Here is a 16,835-nt window from a genome sequence, read left to right on the forward strand (position 1 = left end):
GCCTTGAGGCGCAAAGGCCTGGGAGACCTTGCTGGTGATAAGAGCACATCAAATATCTCAGATCTATCCATGCCTACTCTTACTAGATTTAGGAGTGATCCCATATTATCTTTGCTTCTTCTTGAACTGTCCCTGAAGTAGTAACAGCTCATTATGGTGCCCTTGAATTTACATCCAAGTTTCAACTGAGTTTTCATAGAGACCATTTCTGTGCTTGGAGGATGCTGTCCTTGAAGACCAGCTGCACTGAGCTCTGCTGCCCTTCAATGCTGCTGACCACGAGACCCCACCAGAACACCCCAGAAGAGGCCAAAGTCTGCTCCTCTGATGTCTGGCATCTACAGCCTTCAATTCTCCTTCCTGGCTTCCCTTGGGAGCTGGGACCCCACTGTTTCAGTGTCAGGACAACCAAGGCTTACACTGACCTTCAGTTCACTGGCCAGCTCTCACCTGCTTGCAAGTGTCAGATCCAGGTTTGCATTACATTTGCTGGCCCATCTGGCTCCAGCTCGTCCTGGCTGTGCCCCTGGCTGAGGGCATCAGTGCACATTTGGGCTGTAGCACTGCAGGTGCAGCCCCAGGCCAAGCTCTCACTTGTCTTAGGCAAACCTGGGACCAAGTGTCCAAGCCCCTCTGTGTGCAAAGGCTTTGCTTCACAGCAGAGACATGCCGGGGTGGAGAGCAGGTGGAAACATAAAGCTGAACCTGGGTGCCAAGAGAGTGAGGAAACCCTGCTGTCCCCAAGGGCAGAGAGGACCAGGGCTGGGAAGGCAGCCCTGGCAAGACATGGGTTTGCTGTCGGTGGGGTCTCTGCTGTCCCCGAGGGCCTTTGGTGGAGGTGAAGCTGATCTCCAGGAATGACAAGGTGCTCCTGACAGGCCCACTGTGACAACTGTTGGTCTGGTCCTTGACTGTGTTCTGCAGGGGGTGAGGGAAGGTTGGTGGAGAGAAAAACCAGAAGTCTGAAGGTGTAGGCACACGCGTGGTGGCCCTGGTGTGATGGGCTTCCTATTCATGGAGTGCCCTACCTCTACTGGAGAGAGAAGGCACGGACCTTGCCACGCTGCAGGGGTGGCAATCAGTTTCTGGCCCAAAGGCACTGGATCTGTCGCAATGCTGTCTGGGTGTCTGTCACACCCTCGCTCTGCATGGGGATGGCTTTCCTGTGTAGGACCATCGCTGTCCCTGCCAACTGCATGTCGCTGTGTGTGAGAGCCTTGGCACCTCACCTACCATGACAGACCTGTAACTGGCCTTACATGGAATAACTGCCCTGAAGTGGATTGGGCAATGCGAGAATGTTCAGGACACCACCGCCATTAGAGTCAATGGAGATCTAGTCAACCTGGCGGATGGGAAAGACAGAGAGGAACTGAGCTCTCCCTGTGGTACATGACTCCATCAGATGAATCACTGCGTAGGCTGCCCAGAACATAAAGAAGAGAGACAGGCTCCATCATCCTAAATGTGGGCATCTGATGCCATTTCCACTGGCCAGAGAGATTCACCTCCAGCCTCCAAGAAGATGCCCCCAGATGCTGCCCTGTCTCTCAGCATTGCTCCACTAGAGCTTGCAGCTAGCTCCAGGTATCTTGGACCACCTCTGGCACTCCAAATGTCCCCAGGTCTTTGCATGTGACCACGTCAGCCCTGGCCTCCATCTCCATTAATTAGCAGGGAGCTGAGAGAAGGAGCTGACATGCAGGTGTCTGCTGTGTGCACACCTGAGCTGAGGCCAGAGGAATCCCACCTCTTGTGGGCTTGTGCTGTGCGTGGGGGGCAGCTGAGCCCACTGCTAGCCCCAGGGCCACAACCATGGAATGGGGGCTGAATCCCTTCCCTGGGCACTGCTAAATGAGATCCTTCCCTGTCCCTGTCCGGGTGTCCTGTCTACAGATGGGCCAATGAAAAGGTGATTCCTGGAGCTGACTCTTCTTCAGATGGGAGAAATGCCCCTGCTGGAATGAAGTGTCTCTCCCAGCTGAGGGAGGGACCATCAGTGATGGCTTCAGGCTGTTCCCAGCAGGTTCCCTGGAGGCGCAGGGACACGTGGAGGGAGCCCCGAGGGGGCAGAGCAAGTGGTGCCTTGGGCTGGTCCTCTGCTGCTGAGCTGGGCTGGGCTCCTGGGATGGAGGGAGCTCCTGGCAAGCGGGCAGTGCTGCAGAGAGACAGCTCTGCCCAGGAGCAGGGCTGGGGGCACTGCCTGCAGGCACCGAGGGGAGAGGAGCGAGGCAGAGAGAGCTTAGAGGCAGTCTGGGCTGGGAGGATGCTGAGAACGAACGGGAGGAGAAACCTTCACAGCCCTTGACACGGTAAGTCTCCGGGTGCAGGGCAAAGAAGCTGCGGTGCCTGGAGAGATCTCCAAAAGCTGGCACATGCCACAGCCTGTGGGGCATTTCCGGAGGTCTCTCCCACCTTCTCTGGTGTGGAGGAGGAGGACATGGTGCAGAGCAGGGCTTCCCTGCTGCACGGTCAGAGGGACAGGGCATGAGGGCTGCCTTCTGCTGGGGGGGACTGCAGGGGTGTGCAGGCAGGGGTGCCCAGGGCTGTCCTTGCGAGCAGGGTCCCTGCACCCCAGGGGCTGTGTGCTGGGGCAGGGACTCTGCCGCCTGCCAGGGTCAGCACTCAGCCTGCCCGGGGAGCTCCCCACGGCGCTGTGGGGAGAAGCTGTGGGTGGAAGGAGCGAGCCCCAGCAGGGCAGGGTCCTTCTGCTGTCGAGAGGGTGCTGCCGGGGTCAGGGCTATGCACACCTCCAGATCAACACGAGGAAACTTCCAAGGGGATGTTTCAAGGGGAAGGTGATGGCAGGGTTTACTATAAAGATAAGGAGATTTCACGAGTCTGTGGTTTCAGTTTCCTACCCTGAGGGCAGGGGACAGAAGAGGAGCAGTGTGGGAGTGAAAGAGAAATAGAGAAGGACCTGTCAAGTTTGAACAAGCTATTGAGACTTCTGAACTGTATCTCTGAGTGGTCAGTAGGTCTGCTAATAGCCTCTAAAGTGTCTTCAGCTACTCCTCTGCCTATGGACAGCACCAGCATCACCTTTGTTGGACCCATCAGGTTGTTCTGACCTTTTGAACCTCCAAACAGGACCTGTGCCCAGGTAGTGCCCTGCAAACAGGCAGGTTTCTGTAGGTGATTGCACAGAGATTACAATGGGGTTAGTGAGCAGGGAAAAGACATGGGACAGGAAAACACCTCCCAGGAGGAAAACCTCCAGGCAGAAGGGATATGATGAGGGAATGAGAGGAAACCAAAACCAGAAATATTGTGGGAGGGAGGATTTGGAAATCTCCTTATCATCCCCTCCAATGCAAACCCCTTCCTCTGAGCAAGCCCCTTGCCTCCTCTCCCACCCAGCATAGCCCCTGTCCTCAGGGCACTGGGGTCCAAGGCAGGAACCACCTCCTCTGCAGCCAGAGCTCCAGCAGAGCTGTGGGGCAGCTCTCCAGCCACGTGCCCAGTTCCCTCTGCAGAGCACAGGGGCTGAGAGCAGCTGCCCGGCAATGGAGGTGTCTGGGAGGTGGCTGCAGAGCTGGGTGCGGGGAACGCTGTCCTGAGTGCCCGGCTGCCTCTGCCCTGGCCTCGCTCAGCCAGACCCTCACCGTCTTCTTCCTTGTTTCTGCACTGCCCTGTGTTACTGTTCTCTTGTTCTTGCTGTCAGGCTCTCTGGGGATGGGAGTTTCAGCTGCAGGGTCACACGCTGATCTTGTGGGTCCTCCCACGCAGGTGTGTCCATGGGAAGAAGTGTCCCAGCTTTCCTCTCCCCTGTGCGGTTGTGGGCAATGCTGTCAGTGGGGATGGGGAATGAGCTGATTTTCCCTTACAGAGATGCCATCATTAGGACAGGTGGCTATCTCCCCAGAGTGGCCTTCCAAGCTGTCAGCTGCCCGGCAGGATGCAAACCTGCCCCGTAGCAGCTTTGTGTTATCTGAAAGCCCCATGGAGATGGCAAAGACTCTAGGACTGAGGAAATGCTCTTGGGTTGGTGAAATGAGCCACGAGTGTCCTGGGCTAGAAGTGGGGTGCTGAGACCTTGAGAAAGGGTGAGACATTTTGTGGTCTGTAGTGGATCCTTCTGCTCTCAGCAGAGTCTGGTTGCTTTTCAGGGTAACATGGGAGTGTAATCGCCCTCCATCTCGGAAAAGTGCAAGCACAGGGAAACTGGGAACCAGGTGGAGGGACAGACCAGCTCCCCTCACTCCGCACTAAGCCACAGGCAATCCTCTTGCCTTATAGGACTCATTGTGTTCTCCCTGAGTGTAACAAAAATGCTGGAGGTTTCTGACATCCAGAAAACTCCCCAGGGGAGATGGAGGGGGAGCTGTAAAAAAATACAGAACTCTCAAATTGCCTTTACCATGCCGGTTTCTTAGCACTGGGAGTGCAGATGCTGACAGGCCCTTCTGTGTTAGGAGCAGTTTCATTTGACAAAGTCAAACACTTGTCCCATGAATCCATTGCTGCAAAGCAGGGCTGATTTATCAAGAGCCCATGGGCAGAGGCCCTGATCTTCATGACACGCTTGGCCAGCACCAACAAGGGTTCCAGCCACAGACCTGAAGGAAGGTCTCCTAGAAAAAGAAAAGGGTCTCTGTGTGTGAGAGGGCGAGGGTCTATGGGAATGGCTTTGATATTACTCAGAGTAGTCTCCCGTAACTTGTCACTACCTTTTTCTCCTACGACAGTGCCCAATGCCCAGAGGAAGAAAATGTCCAACGGCAGCTCCATCACCCAGTTCCTCCTCCTGGCCTTCGCAGACACACGGGAGCTGCAGCTCTTGCACTTCTGGCTCTTCCTGGGCATCTACCTGGCTGCCCTGCTGGGCAACGGCCTCATCATCACCGCCATAGCCTGCGACCACCGCCTGCACACCCCCATGTACTTCTTCCTCCTCAACCTCTCCCTCCTCGACCTGGGCTCCATCTCCACCACTGTTCCCAAAGCCATGGCCAATTCCCTCTGGGACACCAGGGACATCTCCTACGCAGGATGTGCTGCACAGCTCTTTTTCTTTCTCTTTTTTATCTCAGCAGAATTGTACCTTCTCACTGTCATGGCCTACGACCGCTACGTTGCCATCTGCAACCCCCTGCACTACGGGACCCTGCTGGGCAGCAGAGCTTGTGTCCACATGGCAGCAGCTGCCTGGGGCAGTGGGTTTCTCACTTCTCTCCTGCACACGGCCAATACATTGTCACTACCCCTCTGCCACGGCAATGCTGTGGACCAGTTCTTCTGTGAAATCCCCCAGATCCTCAAGCTCTCCTGCTCACACTCCTACCTCAGGGAGGTTGGGCTTCTCGTGGTTAGTGCCTGTTTAGTGTTCGGGTGTTTTGTTTTCATTGTGGTGTCCTACGTGGAGATCTTCAGGGCCGTGCTGAGGATCCCCTCTGAGCAGGGACGGCACAAAGCCTTTTCCACGTGCCTCCCTCACCTGGCCGTGGTCTCCCTCTTTGTCAGCACTGGCATGTCTGCCTACCTGAAGCCCCCCTCCATCTCGTCCCCATCCCTGGATCTAGTGGTGGCAGTGCTGTACTCAGTGGTGCCTCCAGCAGTGAACCCCCTCGTCTACAGCATGAGAAAACAGAAGCTCAAGGATGGTATTAGGAAAGTGAGGTCAGGGATGTTTCTCAACAGTGATAAACTTCCTATCTCTCTCCACAAATGACTCCTATGGTTTCCCATTGCAGACCTGTACTTTCTTTATCATAATGGTTAATATTATTTCCCTTGTTATTTCTGCTTATTATGTTCCTACATAAATTTCTGTATTCATCTCACTTCTCCAGAGGAATGAACCTGCTCTGTCTCACATTGAAACTCTATAAAAGTGTCTCTACCACTGGGTCAGAGTTGACTCTCTCATAGCATCTCTGTTATGAAATGGCATCTCCCCAGTGCAGTTCCTCAAGATTGGGCTGTCCTTCCTGAGCTGATGTCAACAACAGGACCAAGGAATTTCACTCCAAGAGGACCTGTTGCTCCTTGGATTTCAGAAAGAAAAGCTCATGGTCATGTTGGTAGCTGTTAGAGACCAAGGGTTGCGTTTCTGACCTACCCGTTGGTGTGTGGTTACAGTGGAGATGGTGAATTGTCACTGTGGTACATACCCAGGGCTGTCCCACATGGGACAGGGCAGAGGACATCCTCCAGGAGAGGAGCGTGGAGTTGCCTGGGGAGCCTGGGGGATCTCCAGAGACAGCATGTGCCTGGGGTGGGCACTGACTGGAGCCCCACAAAACAAGAGATTGCGCAAGGTGGCATCACTCAAACAGAAAGTGCTAAATCCATGTATCTGCAAGGAACTCAAGTTGGACACACCCGACCATCCACAGATCAGCTCCAACAGGGAACAGCACCTTTGCAGCCACCACACCAACAACAGCACACACACAGCTGGAAAGACAACTGGCCCCATCCCCTTCCCCCTCTCAGGCTGATCTGGTGTGAAGGTCATGAGTGGTCCATGCATCCCCTGCAGCATTCCAGCAACCCATGGGCACTCCGCCCCCACCCCAGTCTCCCTCCCGTGTGGGCCTGGGCTTTGGGTCTGCCCAGATCCCCTGTCCAGACTTGGGGATGTTACCCACTTTTCAGCCCCGACCCTGGCTCTCTCCAGAGCCTGTCACCCTCCTCCTTGCCAGCCCCACTTGGACTTGGCCGGCAAAGCATCTGCAGAAGTTCACCCCCCAACACATACACAATAGCATCGTCACACAGCAAATAGCCAGGAGCAGAGTTTTATAAGAAGGCAGGACAGACCATGGTGATCAGGCACAGGGTTTGGACAGACCAGCAGTGACCAGCCCCCTGGCAATGTGCAGCTGTCCTCTTGCGTCCCCCTCCTCTCCCTGTCCATGGGCTTCATCCTCCCAGTCCACCTGGATCCTTCCCTCTCTCTGCCACAGTCCCCTCCCCAATTAACAACCGTCACCATTTACTTTTTCTCACATCTCTTCAACCACCCATGGGATCCAGCTGGGGCACACAGAGCTGCCTGTACATCTGGTCCCTTCTCGCACGGTTCTCCACCTTCTGCAATTTCTTATGCCATGTCCCATAGGTTCCCGTGTCGTATAGCTGTGGCTTCACCCCAGGGTAGGGCTCACCAGGGGCTACTCATCTGCCTGGAGCCTTCACATCTGGTGCTTTTGATGACCTCATGATGCCTGGCTGCTCCTGGCTAATCATATTTGCTGTAATGAGGTGACCTCACAAGCAACAGCCCAACCTTGTTGGCTTTACCCACCTCTACCCCTCTCCGCTCCCTGAGTTGGCATCTGTGTTGCTTTGGAGTTTAAGATGTGCTTGATGACATCATAGTACCTGCCTGCCTGCTGCAATAGAAATGGTGTCACAGTCCATCTCCCAGCCATCTGATCTTCACCTTCCTCTACCCCTCCCCTCTCCCTAGCTCTCGGCACCGCTGGGTGGGTTTTCTGATGCTCCAGGTGGCATCATGAGGCCTACCCAAGCACCTGGACAATTGGGTGGTTGCAGAAGTGACCTCCAAATCCACCTCCCAGCTATGATGCTTCTCCCTGCATCTTCTTTTCCTGCAACACAAGTAACCTCCCAGCCAACCTCCCAGCCGATTCCCCTTTGCTGGCCTCTCATCTCCACTCCCCAGCGCTGTCATTTCTGCTGTACAGGCAGAAACGGGCTCCCCTCAGGGACTGCAGAGCCCGGGTGAGACATCTCGAGTGGTGGGAGGGCAGCCGTGGATGGCAACGGCTCCTCAGAAAAGCAGGCAGGAGGATGAGGAGGTGGAGGTGAGCTCTGTGCAAAGGGGAGGCTGGCATGCACAGAGCTTTGCTTTGGAGGACCCAGAAGGGCTTCTCTTAAAGGGTTGTCAGCACAAGGAAGGCAGCTAAGGGAAACGTGGTCCTAGCGGGCAGGGGACATAGCGACAAAGAGTATAAATACAGCAATTCCTCAGAACAGAGTTTCTCCATTCTGAATGTTGGTAGGAAATGTATTTTGTTGAGTAACTGTGCCCACCTACACATTTTTCTATACACTTACTTACACAGAGATTTTTATATATGCTTGCATAGGAAGACAAGTAACACAGATTTGATGAGATTAGTGCAATTTGGCCACTAACAAGGAAAGCTCAGTCATCTCAGAAACAGCCTATGATTTGCCCCATCACCTTTCCAGGGACTGAAACGATGCTGAGCAGCCTGTGACAGAATGCCCAGCACAGGCTGAGCAGCCTGTGACCCAATCCTTCTTCTTGCTCTTCTTGAAGGTGGGTTTGATTTCTGCCTTTTCTGAAGGAACATCCCTGACCACTCTGGCCTTTCCAAGATGCTTGAGAGAGGTCCCACGATGACACTGGCAAGCTCCACCAGCACCTCTCTGCCCCTTCCCACACCAAAAGCCTTCTCAGCATCCCACACTTCCCGAGGAGTGCCTGGGACACAGCACACCTGCCCAGGTCCTCTGGGCCTGTTCGGAAGAGAACCAGAAGAGATTTCTTCTGGCCAGGCCCATGACCTCAATGACTTCTTTGTGCAATTCACAGGGTGGCACCTCTGATGCACTCACAGGATGCCCACGGTAACAGGAAGAGGAGGACTGGGTCTAAAAAGCAGGTTATGAAAGCAAAGCATGTGAGTGCCATGGTGTCACTGTGTGAGAGCTCCAGAAATCATAGAAGGAGTGCTCCAGTACGTTGGGGCCCACAGAACTGTATCTAGGACAACCATGAAGTGACTCCTGCAGAGGACAGAAATACCCTAGCAAAGGTTCAGCTGCCTTCTAAAGAAAGACCTTCCAGTTTGTAAGCCTTGCAGAGAGAAGCGGGTGGCACACAGCCCGGTACCAGTAGTAGGATGTGGCCACCAGCAGGAAACACTCAGTGCATGTCAAAGGTGCGAGAAATGGCACTAACGCCGCTGTGATCAGAGATGGTGCTGTCCCCAGTCACAAAGCTGGCTAGCAGCTGGGACAGGGTGGTGGAGCCGTAGCAGGAATCCAGGGGGGACAAATTCCCCAGGAAGAAGTCCATAGGGTTGATCGGATACTGGTTTGCCACCAGGAGCACAATGACGAGCGTGTTCACAACCCCAGTCATGGGGCAGGACATGAGAGAGACGAGGAAGAGATTTGTTGAAGGGTTGGGGACATTCCCCGTTTGCAGTAGGGGAAACTCCACCGGTGATGTCTGATTTTCCCATTGACGTTTCTCCATGGAAGGCTAAGGTCCTTCTTGTCCCCTCTGATCTCGATTTAGGACACCTATGAGGAAGAACATTTGTTTCTTTGTTACTTGCTTAAAGAAATCGTGAAGGAAGTTCAGAGAAGGGAAAGAGGGAGGTGTGTGTGCCTGTGAGTGTATTCATGTTTCCTAAATGGTCTCTGTGCTTTGTGAAAGGGTGAGATGCCTTATTCGGGAGGGCAATGCCACTCATGGAGCAGCACCCTTCTGACTGCAGAGGTGAGGGGCTCCTCACACCTGCCGCTTCCATGGTGTGTGATGAGAGGGACAGGCCAGAAAGGCAGGGGAGGGGGATGCAGCAGACAGGGGCAGTTGCAATGAGCCTGTCCAAAGGCAGGGAGATGAATGTAGCTGGGACGGTGGGGGGTGTTCCCGGAGAGGCACAAGGAAACGTCAGGGCTCGGTGAGGTGTCCACGCCTGAGCTGGCCTCACGCACTCCTCACACACACAGGGCTGTTCAGAGACAGGAGCCCTTCCCTTGCACACGCACCGGCAGAGCACTGCAGCACTCACAGTGTCCCCCCGGCCTCCTGCTGCCATTCCCAGCGGCTGGCAGGCACCTCAGCCCTGCGCTGTGCCGCCCTGCTCCGCACTCCTCTGAGATGCCCCACAGCACGAGGCGTGGACACAGGGACCTGTTCAAGGAAGCACATCCCGGGGCTGCATTCAGGTGGTTTCCCAGGGGACGTCACTCTCAACGTGAAGTCCCCTCAAGACACTGTCTGTCCCACAGACCTCCATGGCACCCCCAGGGATAGATGATGGCATTTGGGCTCACTCGGATTCGTATTACAACACGCACACGATGTGCATGCTTGCATCTCGTCTGTACAGTGCAAAGGTGGACTTCTGACCTCGTCATTCGGTGCTCCTCCATGGAGGGACAACCAACCTCTCTGAGCTGGGGTGAGAGGTCAGTGCTGGAAGTGGAGGTTGTTACTGGCTGGTCGGTGACAATTGCCCTGGGGCAGCTTCCGCGGGGTGCCCAGCGCACACGGGCACAGCCCCTGCTCTGCTGCTCCTTTATGTCTCTGCCAGGAGCCTGGCTGTGCAAGGACACTGTGGTGTCCCCCCGCCCTGCACCCTCACACGCTTTCCAGGTTCAACTGGTGGTTCCCTCCCTGGGACTCTTTCCAGCCCAGCCCAGCTCTCCCCCAGCTCTCGCCACCTCCCCGCTCTCACTCCAGCCCAGCCCAGCGGAGAAGCCCGCTCTGGGCAGGCCCTGCAGAAGGAAATGGAGGAAAGGGCGGGCAGTGACAGTGTCTCTCTGGCGGGCATGCTCAGGATGTCCTGACGCCAGGCAGCCCGCAGCCCCCGGGCCAGGCCCGCTCCCAGCACAGCACAGAGTCCTGGCCCTGGGGCTCCCCAGGCAGCTCCTGCTGCCCCAGTGACAGGACAGCCTGCCCCAAGCTGGCACCTGCAGCAAAGGCTTTCTCTTTCTGTGCCTCCCTGCTCTTCTCCCGGGACATCCCGTCTCCCCACAGAGCCTTTCCCCAGGTGAACACGTCTGCGCTGGCCTGGCCGGCCATTCCTGCACCCTCTCCCCAGGCTCCTCACAGCCCCCGAGCTGGGGGTGCTGCTCTGCAGAGCACGTGGGCTCTGGTGCCCAGGGCCACGGGGGGACTCTGTTGGGCTCTGCTGGTCAAGCTGGGAGCAGACCCGGCTGATGGTGGGCACAGCCGCTGACCGCCTCCCACTCAAGCTCTTATGTGGCCATGGAGGGTGCCCAGAGGTACCCTGCCTTATTCCAATGCTCTGAGATGTGTTTGGGTGCCGCACTGGATCCAGCCTATGAAAGTGCACTGAGGGTAAAACGAATCACTCGCCAGACTCCTTCTCCTGTGCCTGCTGTGGCCCCTGGGGTGGCAGAGCTCTCGTTTGCTGCTTCACAAAAAATTTAGGATATTATCTCTGAGAGGCACCACGATGGACAGGCTCGTGTTCAGTGGCCTCCAGTCACTGCTGACTCCCTGGCACACGCTGTCCCTGCAGATCCCTGTGCTCTCCTGGCAGCTCCCAAGTCCCTCCAGAAAAACGTTCACCTGCCATCAGCCCTGTCACATGCTGTAGAGCCCCAGGAAGGTTAATTGGAGACCATTCGTCATCTGCATGGGCGCTGGCCACCAACAAGCCAAACCCGAACCAGCCCTAAGTCCCTAGAAGGCCATACTGGGACCCTCACCTCATCACACTGAGCCCATGGAGATACAAGCAAAGCAAGGAGTCTCTTCAGAGTCTATTCCTTGGGCAGGATCTTGAGAGAAACTTTGGAAGAAGACCTGAGCCTTCAGGCACTGTACCAAGGAGATCCCTTTCATGGCTGAACTGCTGTTCTGGAGGCCAGCTCTGTCACAGAAGTGCCCATTGCCTGTCCCTGCCTGCGGTCACAGGACTGCCACACCACAGGGATGTGACCAAGCTGCCAGAGCACTCAGGCCTTGCACCAACACAAGGGCTCAGGAGGAGAGTGTGGAAATGGAAAAAGAGCAGCTCCAGAAAGACCAAGCAGCAGTGCTACCTGGTGCTCCCTGGCTGTTTTTCCTCTCTACCTCTTCGCCTAGGTTCTTAACCTGCAGATTTACAAATATCTCAGAGGAAGGATCTCAGACAAACAAGTTACTACAGGGTCCTTAATTTTGTTTAAATGCACAGAGAGCACGATACTTCATTTACACAGTTTGTAAAAGGTAGACAGTGAATTAGAAGTGGGATGAATAATAACATTTCATTGTGCACAACATTATCACAACAAAAACAAAGAAACCCCAGCCCCACACCCCACCACCAAAAACTTTTGAAGGCAGGCTGGGGCTGTAATGAGTTACATTATCAATGCTATGCAGAGGAAAACAGGCAGTTTGTTGCTTCTGAAAAACATCCTGTCATCATTTTCCTCAGGGCATCCTTGAGCTCCTGGTTCCTCATGCTGTAGATGAGGGGGTTCACTGCTGGAGGCACCACTGAGTACAGCACTGCCACCACCAGATCCAGGGATGTTGAGGAGATGGAGGGGGGCTTCAGGTAGGCAAACATGCCAGTGCTGACAAAGAGGGAGACCACAGCCAGGTGAGGGAGGCACGTGGAAAAGGCTTTGTGCTGTCCCTGCTCAGAGGGGATCCTCAGCACGGCCCTGAAGATCTCCACATAGGACACCACAATGAAAACAAAACATCCAAATGCTAAACAGACACTAACCACGAGAAGCCCAACCTCCCTGAGGTAGGAGTGTGAGCAGGAGAGCTTGAGGATCTGGGGGATTTCACAGAAGAACTGGTCCACAGCATTGCCGTGGCAGAGGGGTAGTGACAATGTATTGGCCGTGTGCAGGAGAGCATTGAGAAACCCACTGGCCCAGGCAGCTGCTGCCATGTGGACACAAGCTCTGCTGCCCAGGAGGGTCCCGTAGTGCAGGGGTTGGCAGATGGCAACATAGCGGTCATAGGCCATGACAGTGAGAAGACACACTTCTGCTGAGATAAAAAAGAGAAAGAAAAAGAGCTGTGCAGCACATCCTGCGTAGGAGATGTCCCTGGTGTCCCAGAGGGAATTGGCCATGGCTTTGGGAACAGTGGTGGAGATGGAGCCCAGGTCGAGGAGGGAGAGGTTGAGGAGGAAGAAGTACATGGGGGTGTGCAGGCGGTGGTCGCAGGCTATGGCGGTGATGATGAGGCCGTTGCCCAGGAGGGCAGCCAGGTAGATGCCCAGGAAGAGCCAGAAGTGCAAGAGCTGCAGCTCCCGCGTGTCTGCGAAGGCCAGGAGGAGGAACTGGGTGATGGAGCTGCCGTTGGACATTTGCTGTTTCTTGGCATAGGGGTACTGTTCAAAACTGGAAAAGACAAGGAAAAAGTATGACAGACTTCTCCAAGCAAAGCCACTCCATTTTTCATAGAAATTCACCCCCCCCTAAAATTGAAACGCATTTCCTTCTCTGGTTTGTGCTGGCTGAGTGTGCTGTGAGGAGCAGGACCTCTGTCCACGGCCAAGGAGCCAGCTTTTCTCTGCTGCAGTGGGTACCTGGCAGCTGGTTTGTGACAGCTCCAATGTTCCCAAGGGATGTCAGATGTCATCCGCCCTTAATGGAAAAGATCAGTATCTGCACTCATGACTCTCAAGAGCGTGGGCTGCAGAAGAGAGGCTTAGGGTGACCTTATAAGAATTTTGTCTCTGTTTTTTATTTTCCACCATCACATCTGGTAAGTGTTCTTTTTAGGGGTAGAAATGCTCATTTCTATGACTGAAAATGTGAAGAGTCTTGAGACAGGACAGGCAAAGGGGCTCAGCTCTCTGTGGCTTAGTGCAGTCAGGTGAGCTGCAGTGTCCATCAGTCTGTTACCCAGCTGCCCTGCTCTTTCCCTTGTGCCGCCTCAAAGATGACTTCACACACAAATTACTCATTAAAAGAAACCAAACCAAAGCACTGGACTCTGATGAAAGCAGGGGAGCACTGTTGCAGAGGGCAGATCTGCACACTCTTCTCTTTCCCACCCCAGAGGTGGAGTTGTGATGGAGAAGGACACCGTCCCTCACAAGAGAAGCAAAGGACTCTGAGCGGAGAGTACTGACCTCCAAGGGAAAGCTCAGCCCTCCCTGGGATCCTGCAGGAGAGCTGTGCCTTTCTGGAGGGCAGCTCGCAAGCCCAGCAGGACAGGCAAAGCGGAGGGTCAGAGGTCCTGAAGAAGGGATGTCCTAAAGGGAGAGTCAGCTCATTGCCCAGCAGACAATGCCCAGAAGACATCCACAGTGAAGGACCGAATGAGAGCTGCCTTAATGGAGCCTACCCCGGTGCTTGTTTGCAGCTTCCTCCCACCCCCTGCCCAGGTCTCTGCTGCCTGGAGCTGTCCCTGCCGAGAGCTGGTTCCCTGTCCGCACCTCTCCTCCCTGTCGGTGCTCACAGACCCCATCCCACCCGCTGTGTGCTCAGCTCTGCCCTGCAGACCCCTCCCAGCAGCAGGGCACTGCGCAATGTCTTCTCTGTCCATGCAGGCTCTGATGGGATCATCAGACCAACCCTGATGAGGCTGGAGAAGTTGTACTGATGCTGTCTGTAAGCCATGGTGTGTTGATTTTTCATACTCCCTGCTTTATTCACCTCCAAGAGTAACAGATTTGGAAATCCAGTGCCTCCTCTTGACATGAGGCATTAATTTCTATGTCCCATTGCGCACCCAGGCAACCCAAAGTAGAAGATAGAACAGGATCCTTCCTTTTCAGGTAGCCCCTGCCTTGCTGTGCTTCTTCAAAAGTCTTCTGGGAAAGTCCTGTAGTGATCTGAAGATGTGAGCAGGGCTGACCCAGGCAGCAGCCTCTCGACAGCAGAAGGACCTGCCCTGCTGGGGCTCGCTCCTTCCACCCACAGCTTCTCCCCACAGCGCCGTGGGGAGCTCCCCGGGCAGGCTGAGTGCTGAGCCTGGCAGGCGGCAGAGTCCCTGCCCCAGCACACAGCCCCTGGGGTGCAGGGACCCTGCTCGCAAGGACAGCCCTGGGCACCCCTGCCTGCACACCCCTGCAGTCCCCCCCAGCAGAAGGCAGCCCTCATGCCCTGTCCCTCTGACCGTGCAGCAGGGAAGCCCTGCTCTGGAGCACCTCCTCCTCCTCTACATTACAGAAACTGAGTGAGTCCTCCTGACAGAACCAACAAAGTGTCAGATGGAGCACTTCTAGGAGATCCCTCCAGGAACTGAAGCTGCATTGTCCCGCACCCAGAGACTTACCACGTAGAGGGCTGTGAAGATTCTCCCCCAGTGAGCTCTCAGCATCCTCCCACTCCCCACTGCCTTTAAGCTCTCTCAGCCTCGCAGGTCTCCTCTCGGTGCCTGCAGGCAGTGCCCCCAGCCCTGCTCCTGGGCAGAGCTGTCTCTCTGCAGCGCTGCCCGCTTGCCAGGAGCTCCCTCCATCCCAGGAGCCCAGCCCAGCTCAGCAGCAGAGGACCAGCCCAAGGCACCACTTGCTCTGCCCCCTTGGGGCTCCCTCCACGTGTCCCTGCGCCTCCAGGGAACCTGCTGGGAACAGCCTGAAGCCATCACTCATGGTCCCTCCCTCAGCTGCGGAGAGACACTTCTTTCCAGCAGGGGCATTTCTCCCATCTGAAGAAGAGTCAGCTCCAGGAATCACCTTTTCATTGGCCCATCTGTAGACAGGACACCCGGACAGGGACAGGGAAGGATCTCATTTAGCACTGCCCAGGGAAGGGATTCAGCCCCCATTCCATGGTTGTGGCCCTGGGGCTAGAAGTGGGCTCAGCTGCCCCCCACGCACAGCACAAGCCCACAGGAGGTGGGATTCCTCTGGCCTCAGCTCAGGTGTGCACACAGCAGACACCTGCATGTCAGCTCCTTCTCTCAGCTCCCTGCTAATTAATGGAGATGGAGGCCAGGGCTGACGTGGTCACATGCAAAGACCTGGGGACATCTGGAGTGCCAGAGGTGGTCCAAGATACTTGGAGCTAGCTGCAAGCTCTAGTGGAGCAATGCTGAGAGACAGGGCAGCATCTGGGGGCATCTTCTTGGAGGCTGGAGGTGAATCTCTTTGGCCAGTGGAAATGGCATCAGATGCCCACATTTAGGATGATGGAGCCTGTCTCTCTTCTTTATGTTCTGGGCAGCCTACGCAGGGATTCATCTGATGGAGTCATGTACCACAGGGAGAGCTCAGTTCCTCTCTGTCTTTCCCATCCGCCAGGTTGACTAGATCTCCATAGACTCTAATGGCGGTGGTGTTCTGAACATTCTCCCATTGCCCAATCGCCTTCAGGGCAGTTATTCCATTTAAGGCCAGTTACAGCTGGTCTTCAAGGACAGCATCCTCCAAGCACAGAAATGGTCTCTATCAAAACTCAGTTAATACTTGAAAATAAATTCAAGGGCACCATAATGAGCTGTTACTATTTCAGGGACAGTTCAAGAAGAAGCAAAGATAATATGGGATCACTCCTAAATCTAGTAAGAGTAGGCATGGATAGATCTGAGATATTTGATGTGCTCTTATCACCAGCAAGGTCTCCCAAGCCTTTGTGCCTCAAGGCAGGACTCTAGAGGAAAACAGCCTTCAGTGGACAGGAATCAAAACAGTAGCTGCTTGAGCAAACTCAAATGTTACCAGTGAAAAGGGACCCGTTGTAGAAATCTGTATTTACATCGAGGGAGAGAAAGTGTCATCAGCCTTGCTGGTCCATATCCATGGTCTGAGATAAAATAATGAGAATTTACAGACCAGTGTCAAAGCTGTCAAGATGAAGCCTTCTTACACACTTATTACACCGAGGTCGTTTCTGCATATGTCAACTTCTGCCTAACATCTTCCTTCAGGGGTTGATGCACTTGCCCACACCGAGGTGGCCACCGAGATTCCCAGGGGTAGCTGAAGACCCCACATGGTACTGGGAAATGTTACCCAGGGCTGACAGGAGCCTTTCTGGAGCAGGAGCTGGTGGACAGGCAGGTAGACCAAAGCATCTCAGTTGAGACAACTCCTTTCTCTCCCTTGAGTAGAAAGGGAAGCCTGGACAATTGCCCCCAAGGTGTCCAGCACTGGAGAAGAATGAGAAATGAGTGGGTCTAGGTGCTGCAGAGTCTACTTGAAGATGCTCCTGTAACCCCGCTATGTTGG

General features: G+C 54.9%; 2 protein-coding genes across 2 annotated transcripts; one reads left to right on the forward strand and one right to left on the reverse strand.

Annotated features, from left to right (window-relative positions):
* The first annotated feature begins 4,624 nt into the window (after nt 1–4,624).
* On the forward strand, nt 4,625–5,671 carry LOC142076236 (olfactory receptor 14A16-like). Its single transcript, XM_075138614.1, has one exon. The coding sequence runs from the start codon at nt 4,625–4,627 to the stop codon at nt 5,669–5,671; it is 1,047 nt and encodes a 348-aa protein (XP_074994715.1).
* Nucleotides 5,672–12,065: 6,394 nt separating this feature from the next.
* On the reverse strand, nt 12,066–13,022 carry LOC142076212 (olfactory receptor 14J1-like). The gene has a single exon (XM_075138592.1). It carries the CDS (start codon nt 13,020–13,022, stop codon nt 12,066–12,068), a length of 957 nt encoding a protein of 318 aa, XP_074994693.1.
* Between the last annotated feature and the right edge of the window lie 3,813 nt (nt 13,023–16,835).

The sequence above is a fragment of the Calonectris borealis genome, unplaced genomic scaffold (assembly GCF_964195595.1).
Source record: "Calonectris borealis unplaced genomic scaffold, bCalBor7.hap1.2 HAP1_SCAFFOLD_35, whole genome shotgun sequence".
In the NCBI taxonomy this organism is placed as follows: Eukaryota; Metazoa; Chordata; class Aves; order Procellariiformes; family Procellariidae; genus Calonectris; species Calonectris borealis.

What these genes read in the sequence shown, in the direction of transcription:
- LOC142076236 (XM_075138614.1), top strand. Translation starts at nt 4,625, where the DNA reads ATGGCTTTGATATTACTCAGAGTAGTCTCCCGTAACTTGTCACTACCT.
- LOC142076212 (XM_075138592.1), bottom strand. Translation starts at nt 13,022, where the DNA reads ATGTCCAACGGCAGCTCCATCACCCAGTTCCTCCTCCTGGCCTTCGCA.